General features: G+C 35.0%; 1 protein-coding gene across 1 annotated transcript; it reads left to right on the top strand.

Moving 5' to 3' along the window:
• LOC147522451 (CLP protease regulatory subunit CLPX3, mitochondrial-like) lies at positions 1–10,344 on the top strand. Its single transcript, XM_086567773.1, has 4 exons — positions 1–111; positions 7,352–7,588; positions 7,635–7,952; positions 10,243–10,344. The coding sequence occupies exons 1-4, from the start codon at positions 1–3 to the stop codon at positions 10,342–10,344; spliced, it is 768 nt and encodes a 255-aa protein (XP_086423899.1).
• Positions 10,345–10,569: the final 225 nt, after the last annotated feature.

Here is a 10,569-nt window from a genome sequence, read left to right as displayed (position 1 = left end):
ATGGAAACAACGACAAACATGATGAAGTCACATAAGGTACAGAACTGTGTACATGAGTACATACAGCTAGAACTAGCTTTACAACAGAACAGCAAAGATGAGTCACAAAAGGTATAGCCGTGTAGGTGATGACGTGATGTGCAATTGTTCAGAGTTTCAGAGCTATAGAAAGTAGGTTTTTGAGAATGGGGATTGTTATGACATAGAGTTTATATTTACTGATTTCCGTGAATTATCCAAAAATAGTCATCGAGTTCACTAAGTTATAATACCATTTCTGTATAATAGAGCAATGGTTGCACTGTTGCAGTGATTGCACAAAGCTTAATAGACTTAAAAACAGTTGTACCACATACTATAAATAGATGATATATATAGTATGACAGTATGACTTAATTTTTACTATTTTACATGATCATATATAGTTTAGATCTGAAAGTAAAAAAACAATGGGATTTGGTCTCTGAATGATCAGTCTTGATTTTGAACACAAACAACAAACACCACTTCTTTCTTTTTTTCACTTTATTTCCCAGTTATCTGTAGCACTAATAAACACTGAAAAGTTGTAAGCATAAAACAAAGTGGGTAAAAAACCAAAAAAGGGTTGGAAGATATTGAATTTGTAAGCATAGATAGTACATTGTAGGAAAGATGTAAGAAGTTATTTAACTGTACAGATGAGCTGACAAAACAAGAACTGTTCAGATGGATTGACAGAAGATAAGAGGAGAAAAAAAAGAGATTATAGAGAGAGAAATTTGGTATTGGGTGTCTCAAGGCAAGGACAGTTTTTGATTTTGTTGAGATTTGGGTGCATTTAATAATGAAGAGACAAGTTTTGCAATAGTAACAGAAAAAAGTATATGTGAAGGGTGCTCATATAGCATATGTCATACGTGAGTGTGTGTGAGAACTAAGCTTTTTCTTACAGCCACCACACATACACACATGTACGTGCACCCCAACATCTGACCCTACAACCTGAAAAACAGAACAAGATATTGTGTAGTCCACGTGCAATGACCCTTGTTCTGGTCCGAATAAACAAGGCAGGGCCAACGGTTCATGACGTTCGATTGTCTGTAGCAAATCACATAACTCCACATGGAATGACTACTACTAGGCTAGTTTATGCATTATTTTTCTAAAGCAGCGTGGTCTCATTGGACTGGGCGAAAATAATAGGTTCTTTTTTTTTTTTGTTTCCTCTTCATCTAACACGACTTGTTCAGCTTGTGTTAACAGTTAACAGCCAATAAGGCCACGACCCCAATGGTCTAGTGATAGTGTGGTGGGGCATTCTTGGAAGATGGTGCCATGCCAGTGTCAGATCTCCAAATATACTGTGTATATAATGTGAAGGTATATTAGGCTTATTAGCAGCCATTTTCTAAAAGCTCATATTAGCAGTAGAACTGAAATATCCAGTATAATTACAAGAATATATGCATTCTGCCGAATACAGTGACGATATTCAAGTAAAAAATTCAACAACTAAAAAATCTGGGAATTTGAGATGGTTTCAAAATTGAATCTGAAAAAAAAGTTTAAATCAGAAAAAAGGTGATCATGAAATTAAAAAAATTTACTGGAAAGAGACGAAAATAAATTACTCATTTGAGTAAAAGTGTGGACTTGAGCCTACATTACAATGTCAATGATTCAAAATGTTAAAATTAACTTGTCAACTAACGTGGGCGAAGTTAATTACTAAGACTACTACTTTTATTTTATTTTTTGAGCAAACATGAGGGTTGAATGCAAGTGAATACCCTGCTCATACACATCCCTGGCCTTGAATGCGTAGACACTCTTGGGTAAACCGGAAGAAAATCAAGAAACAGTAGGGATAAAATGGGCTATTCATTGAATATCTCGTAAGCTGGACGACACACATTTAAGATTAAATGCATTTAATTGAAGATTTGAAGTGCTTGTGGGCCTAAAACTGAAGCGTTTTCACTAATGGGCCTAATATGGGCTCATAGCTTGAGTATATCCTGGACAGTTAGGGGTGTTAAAAGGGCCGGCGCACTGCTCTCAAACCATAAATGCCCTCACAACTGAGGGTCGGGCCAACCCCTCCTCTAATGTGTGTTGAGGGCCTGGTCGAGTAGGGCCATGACATAAATATGCAACCCCTTATTCGTTCTTCGGTCCTCAATTTTGAACGCCAAATGAGGGCCTGGTCGATTCATACACTACTAATTTATTTAATTTTTTTTGGTGGTTTTGATTTTTTTTTTTTTTTTTTATATTTTTTATCAGTGTAGTAAAGGCATTGAGGCACACCTAAGGCGCAACACTCTCTTTGTGCCTTAAGCACAAGGCGTGACGCGCAACTTATTAAAGTGATACACGCAGTAATAAAAAAAGAGATTTAACAAATAAAAAATAAATAAATAATATTAAATATGACATGAATTATCACTGATTTGTTTAGCCAAATATTAAAATTAATTATATGTGATTGTAAGCATTAACAAAATAAAAACTTGTATTTTTCAATACAATCTAGCTCAACTCCAATAAACTAAAATAGTGAACCAATTGAATTGAGCCAAATGAGTTATTCACGAAATAGTTACACATAATTCGAATTTTGGAATCCCATAAAACTTCATTTAATCCATCTTTGTGTTTTCTCTCAATCCATACAACTTACAAAAACTAGTCAAAATAATAATTTAGAGTGTACTCTAAAATGAAACTTATTAAATTTGTACAATTTCTTATACCATTCAATAATTAGATAGAGTGTAAATGTGTCACATATAGCAAAATTTGTAAAAAAAAATAAATAAATAAAAAATGTAAATGTTGATAAGGCGGTGCGCTCCTTTTACGCCTCACGCCTAGCCTCAAGAAAAGGCACAAAAGGCAAATCTCTTATGTTAGCTCCCACGCCTTGGTCAAGGCAATTTGCCGCGCCTCGCGCCTTGACTACATACACTACTTTTGATTGTGTATATCAATTTCAACTAAGGATATAAAATTTATTCGTATACATTTAGAAAAGGAGATATAGAGAAACTTAACCATGTTGCTACATTAGAATTGCATGTTTATTTTGCCTTTATATGACCTATATACCTCTCTTTCATTTAATTACAAAAAATGTATATGTTATGTTCTAATTTACTCCTTATTGAATACTAATTGTAATGAAAAAAAAGTTGATATAACCTAGATAATTAAATTATAAAACATATATGTAATGTAAAATAACAAAAAAAAAATTATGAGAGCCAAGTGAGGGTTGGTGATCGAGAGCCTAATGAGGGTTGGGTTTATGTTCCAGAATCTAAGCCCTAGCCAGCCCTTGATAGGCATGAGGGTCGGCCCGCCCCGGAAAATCTATAATGGCTAGCTTTTGAGGACTTTTACAAGCATTTTTTAGGGCCGGGTTGAGAGCCGAATTATCACCCATAATTGGACTCACTCAACAAATGAACGTAAAACCCATGTCTATCAAATTTGAAATGGCTACTATTTGTTTATACGAGCTCATTTGTAAAGTAAAATGGGCATAAAGAATTTTCTTGGAGTTCAATACTTCGCTAAGTAGCTAACCAAGTTATCTTCATCGACTCCTTGTGAGTTGGGAAGATATTCAGTCTATAGAGTTCATATAAAATTTAGAAGCTGCTATAATTCTTTAAAACTATGTATTTTTCATTTTGCCTTTTATTTAAGTCACTTTCTGTTCCGCCAAATTAAGGGATTGATGAACATAGATAGTCACCCGCCAGGACTTAACTAAAACCTTCAATGAGGCCCACTCAAATTTATGAAAGCTAAGGGGTCGTTTGTTTTTTTGAGCCTCTAAATGCTGAATGCTGGATGCTAAATGGCCCATATCCTCTAAATGCTAAATGCTAATTGCTGAATTCTAAAAAACATGTTTGTTTTCTATTAAAATAACATGGCTCTGAAGGCTGAATATAGATCATTCAGACAATTTTACTCATGCTATCTATTTTAAAACAAAATAGATAGCATGAGTAAAACAAAATATATATTATATTTGAGGAGAGGAGATGGATTATCGAAGAAAAAAAATGATAAATATATTTATTTAAAATATGCTTTCACAAATATATTTTAACGGTTTATTTTCATATTTTGTTTACTTTCAGAAAATATATATGTAATTCTATTTTTAACAAAGTGGATATCATTCACCCAAAAAAAATGAAAAAACCTGTTATGCCAAAATCAAATTTTGAAGAACCTATTTTAAAGCCATAAAAGTCAAGATAAGATAAAATAGATGGGTTCTTAAGAAAGGGCAAGAAGGGACTTCCTCGTTTCAAGTGTTAGAATTCAGCATTCAGGAGAAACTTTGGTGCTGAATGCTAAATGCTGAAAGTATCACTGAATGTTTAAACTACTTAAAATAAACAAATAAGTTTTGAGCCTCTGAATACTTAAAACTTAAGTTTAAGAGGCTTTGAATGCTTAATTCAAAAAAAACAAACAACCCCTAAATCTGGGTTGGTTATTTCCAAGAGACATTAAGTTTGATTTAGGGTGATTTTGGACACACCCGTAGAAACACTTCCATACCCCATAACTAACTAAAGTTTTTGTCATACTCCAATAACTATCTCAATCCAATACTCTCATCCAAATTAATTTGGGGTATTTCCAAGAGCGGCGATAAAAATAAACATAAACAAACACAGATTTCGATTTTTTCCGCATGCCTTTTTTTCTGACAATCTTCTTATTTCCCCATTCGTTAAAATTTGATTTCGATTTTTTTTCATCATCCCCATTAGGTTGGTATTCATCCCCATTACTTTGGTATGGTTAATTCAAATAAAATGTGGATGCTTGCATGTTTATTAGTGAGAGAAATATTGTTAAAGAATGAATTATTGGAGAAGAAATCAAACTCATTTTTTTTTTTATAGAAGAAGAAGAAGAACATGTTGTTATTTTTTAGTTACAAGTGAAAAACTTAGTATTGAGTCTTTAATATATTATAATAAATAAATTATTTTGTCATTAGTACGCCTAATAAAAAAAAAAAGGAATATAAATGTGTCTAAAACAATTTTATTTATTTATTTTAAAGTTGAAATATAGAAATGTTTTTATGGGTATGTCCAAGATCATTTTTTATTTATCAAACTTTTCCTTGTTTAAGCTAAAATCATCATATATACATGACATAATGTGAGACATAACATAAGGAACCAAGTGAGAGAGACACACGAGAAAAATGACTTCTTCTACAAAGGAAAACATATAAATGAGATAAGCCCCATCGGGCCATGCCTTAATAGTGTATATATAGCACTATTCTCAATTTCTCATTACGAAAAGCCATGAATGCAGCTCAAAGATTATGCAAACAAGTGACAAAAAGACTATACTGTCACCTTGTATCCAAGAAAATATGATACAAATATAAACAAAGATTCTAGACTAGAAGTTTTTAAACCAAACAATCCATATAATTCTTGTATCAGTTACGAATTTAAAAAATAATTAATTAAATAATTAAAAGTTCTTAAGTTGCATCCTCACCTCCCCTCTCCCCCAGGTCACAAAAGTAAAGAGCTACTAGTACAGAATCAGGCAACTATATCATTTTTTTGGGTAAAGCTATCAATCTGACCTGGACTGATGAGTCAAGCTGCAGTATGTTAAATACATGAGGTGGGTACATTGGACTGGCTTCATAATGTCGAGGCCAGATCCAAACTGGTTGCTTGCAGGTCTGAACTGGATTAGAAACTCTTGCAGAAAATCTAGCTTATCGGGAAGAGAGTAGTAAATAACTACACACTGATGTAGCTCCAGGGACTGCCAATTGCTTACTCATATCCCAGAGATAGCTGTAACCGTAAGTGGCTTTCAAGTTTCAACAGCCTTAAAATGGATCCTTCTTGGGTCAAAGCTAGCTTAAGTGAGGTTTTATCTATATTTTTTGGTATTTGTTAGTGACGGACCTCATATTGTGTTGGGCAAACTCAAAAAAAAAAAAACAATTATTACAAGTGTGCCATTAGTCTTAAAAAGTAAAAAAAAAAACAATTATTACAAGTATGTCATTGGTCTCAAAAAGTTGATGTGTTGGGCACCTCCCAATCCAACATGACTTTTCCCTTTTCAGCCATTCTCTTTTATATTCTTCTTTTCTTCTTCCACCATACTAAATCTTAAACCATGAAAACTATATCATAACACTAACATTAAATACTAGGGATGAATATGCACGTGACTAGGACTGAATATGCATGTGTACAGTGGTTGAATGAGAAAATTCGAAAACCCCAAGCTTAAATGACCCGGCTAGGTCGTTTGTATTACACACCAAATGGTCTGGTCACACCGTCTGGACTGAGTCCAAAATGATGTGGCCATGTCGTTTGGCATATAGACTAAAAAAAACTTGCCGGTGTGGTCACACCGTTTGAACTTTGTCCCAAACGATATGGCCACACCGTTTGGGACTAGGTCATAAACGACATGGCCTCCTAAACGACATGGCCATGTCGTTTGGGATTTGAACTTGGATAAAATGACTTGTCTGTTTTTTGGCCTCTGGAACAGTGTGTCCACACCGTCTGGACTAAGTCCAGAACGACATGGCCACACCGTTTGGGACCTAGTCCAAACGGTGTAGCCATATCGTTTGGGATTTGAACTTGGATAAAAATGACTTGTCTGTTTTTTGGCCTCTTGAACGGTGTGTCCACACAGTTTGGACTTAGTCCCAAACGACATGGCCACACCGTTTGGACTAGGTCTCAAATGGTGTGACCATGTCGTTTTAGACTTAGTCTAGACGGTGTGACCAGACCGTTTGGTTTGCACAACGAACGACCTAGCCGGGTCGTTTAAGCTTGGGGTTTTCAAATTCAACTTTTACGGACAACCAATGGCACACTTGTAATAATTATTTTGTTTAGACTTTTTGAGACCAATGACACACTTATAATAATTGTTTTTTTTGGGTCTGTCCAACAGAATATGGGGTCCGTCAATAATAGGACTCTATTTTTTTAACTCACAAGTCATAACTAATAAACATCAAGGCATTGTCTGTTAGTAGGAATGCATAATACATAATGTTTGTCATTTTTTTAGGGTTTTTTTTTAACTTAATCCCCTACGGATGTACCTCCCTTTTGAGATAACCCCCCATTTTGAAAATCATTACGGATTGCCCCCCATTACAGAGTTAATTTTTCATATAGACAATTTTGCCCTTATGTCAAATTTGTAAAAACTTCCCATTTTTAACATATGTCTTTGAAAAATTTGAAAATTCAAAAAAAAAAAAAAAAAAAAAAAAAAACAAATTAAAAAAATATGGTTTCATTTGAAAGAGCATTACAAATGGGATGGTGGTTCTTCGAACGAATCGTCAACCCGCAAGATCAGAGCCGAAGTGAATTGCTCTCGCTGTTCTAAACAAATGGATCTTCTTTTCTCCAATCGGGGAGACAGAGACAAGGGCTGCTACCAGGCTATTAATCTCTGCCCCACTTGCAAAACTGCCTACTACTTCCGTCCTCATAAGCTTCTTCCTTTGCAAGGCACTTTCGCCGAGATTGGCCGCATCAAGCCCCCCCAAGGATAATATTAATAATAATAATCCTCCTCCTACTCATTCTGATAAGAATAATCCAGTCAGCAACAACACCGAAGATGATTTCTCAAACCGCCTGAGGGTATCCTTTTGGGAGACTTTGAGGTCCTATGGTGGCGACCCTCCTCCTCCAGGACAACTATCTAGAAATGGCTTGGCAGTTCATACTCCACCCGATCCCCCTTTCCCCCCTAGTCTCAATGTCGTTCGGGCGGCAGGCCTTGCCAATGCTGAAAAGAATGGATGGGGCGGTTCCAATTTAGAAAAGGATTTACCTACACCCAAACAGATTTGTAAGGGTCTTGATAAATTTGTTGTTGGTCAACAAATAGCCAAAAAGGTTATTTTTTTAATTTGTTTTCAAGTTGTTATTTTTTTTCTTTTTTTCTTTTCAATTTTCCAAATTTTTTAAGTTTTCAGATTTTTATTTTTTTTTTTTTTTTGAATTTTTGAATTTTTCAAAGACGTATTAAAAATGGGGGGGTTTTACAAATTTGACATAAGGGCAAAATTGTCAATATAAAAAATTAACTCTGAAATAGGGGGCAATCCGTAACTCTTTGATGTTGGCGGAGTTCGAACTTCATATCTCTGGTATCATCATCCAAAAGTTTTACCGATTTTGCTAGTCGGCACCTGTCATTTCCTTTAACTTTCCTTTGCATTTGCTATCTTCTAATTCTAGATAGAACTAAAAGTACTCACAATTACAAAAAGATCTCGAACTTCATATCTCTGGTATCATCATCCAAAAGTTTTACCGATTTTGCTAGTCGGCACCTGTCATTTCCTTTAATTTTCCTTTGCATTTGCTATCTTCTAACTCTAGATAGAACTAAAAGTACTCACAATTACAAAAAGATCCTAGCATGAGCATGTTGCCATGGTGCATTTAGAACAATAAAAATATGTTAGGTTCTCTCTAACTACTAAAGGTCAATTTGAGTTGAACGTGTGTTTTTTTGTGTGTATTTGGGAAAAGACTCTAATTTCCCATCTAGAAGGAGGAGATACTAATTGGCTCCTCTAGTGGGGTAATAATAGTTAATATGTTTTGATATTCCTTCTTATTCAGCTGTATATGCATGTCCTCTCACCAACAGGGGAAAACAAAAAAAAGGGCATCTAGCTAGATAAATTCAAAGTCGTTTCTCTTCTGTAGGCCAAACAAAAAATGAGAGTGTCGCCGTGATTTTTGCTCACCGCCTCACCCTAGTAAACAAACAAAAGATGTGATAGGTCCTTGCGAGACGAGACTCTATCTCGATGGTATGGCCGGCTCAACTATATAGCGAAATAAACAGCAGTTTAAGGCCCTGCAGCCAAAAGGCCTCCCAATATAATTGGATCTGTCCTCTATTAAATATTAATTCAACCCACTATGAATTCAGCCCGTTATTTCCTTTCTGTTTTTTTAACAGTTAGATATGATTTTAATATAGTGGAAAGTGGAAACTATAGAAATAGTAAGAGACCATTCGTTTTCGGTTGCCTTCTAGAAGGCTTCTCTCGCTTTCACTAATATAAAAGTTCTTCACTCAATCACCTCTTAACAAATATAAAACTTATAGTACAATCAATCTTAGTATTTTACCTCTATCATTGTTCTATTTGCCTTCTCTATAATCTTTTATTTTTTTCTGCATTATTTTAGTATAAAATTTGTTTTATTCTCTCTTTACAATTCTATTTTAAATAAATTTATTGAAATTTGTTAGTTTGATAATACTATGCAAGAAAGAAAAATGAAACTTAAAAATTTTGGGATTATTTTTTATTGTTTGCATTTATATGAATGAAGTTGGAAGACTCTTTATTCGAACTTTGCTTAGGTCCCCAATCATCTTGAGGGGGGCGCCCCTGCTCGAGAGTATGAGTTTACACCACAAAATTTTTAAGTGCAAATTTTTTAAGTGCAACTGATAGCTTGAAGATAAGATTGTTGTTCAGTACACAACAAAAGAGACGGGCTACACGCTTGGCATTGAGTCCGGTTCCTCTATAACCGGGTACAGACACACACATCTCGTATCTCGACGCACCCACACACATCTCGAAGTACACACACAGGTATCGAGGCACACACACACATTTCGGATTCGGATCAACGGCGAGATAACACGGTTACAGAGATGATCTCTGTACCCGGTTGTAGAGATCTCGAGTCCTTTATCATGATGCACAGAGAGGATTATACCTAATACCTACGAGGTACAACCTACAAAATGGCGTGTATGCCTTAACACGAATTGGATCCAACAATGCTGATGGTAGATTTGGTCGCATGGAATGCGGCCCGCTCTACATCCTGTTGGCTTGTTGGGCCAAAATGGCTCACAACCTCACATGATTCACATCTATACAACAAGATGGTCATTAAAACATTAGTAATTTAGTGAAATAGAATAGTGGTAAATGATCCCTTTCTAGGTGGTGAATAAAATAGGTTTCAGTCATTTTGAACTAAAACCTGTAGATATGGGAAACAAGGCAATTCTAACTTCAGGATATATCCTTCTTTTATTTGACTGACTAGCAAACATAGGAAAAACATGTCTACATCTATACCAGATGCTCATTACTTTATTAGTACATTAATGAAATACAATAGTGGTAAATGACCTTTATAGGTGATGATTAAAACAGTATACAGGTTGATCAGTCATTTTGAACCTGTAGATATGGGGAAGAAAGGATCTCCAATCTTCAGAATGTATCCTTCTTTCAGTTGACAGACTAGCAAACTTGGCAAAAACAATGACTATGTGTCTACATTAGCCTTTCCTCATGCAGCTGATGTACAACATAAGAAATCCACATAAACGAGGAGCTTAACCCTCAATTCATGACTTCAGCTAACATGAAATTTACAGCAGTCTTGTACACAAGTTAATATTCAAAATTCAAATTTTACATAGTTTAAAGGAGTACAAGCTCCAGTGACACTCATAATTGTC

The sequence above is a fragment of the Coptis chinensis genome, chromosome 1, assembly GCF_015680905.1.
Source record: "Coptis chinensis isolate HL-2020 chromosome 1, ASM1568090v1, whole genome shotgun sequence".
Lineage (NCBI taxonomy): Eukaryota > Viridiplantae > Streptophyta > Magnoliopsida > Ranunculales > Ranunculaceae > Coptis > Coptis chinensis.
This window is presented reverse-complemented; position numbering and strand designations above follow the sequence as displayed.

Coding starts and splice junctions, on each gene's coding strand:
- LOC147522451 (XM_086567773.1), top strand. CDS start 1: ATGGAAACAACGACAAACATGATGAAGTCACATAAGGTACAGAACTGT. Junction 112..7,351: donor GCAAAGATGAGTCACAAAAG/GTATAGCCGTGT, acceptor CATTTGAAAGAG/CATTACAAATGGGATGGTGG. Junction 7,589..7,634: donor CCGAGATTGGCCGCATCAAG/CCCCCCCAAGGA, acceptor CCTCCTACTCAT/TCTGATAAGAATAATCCAGT.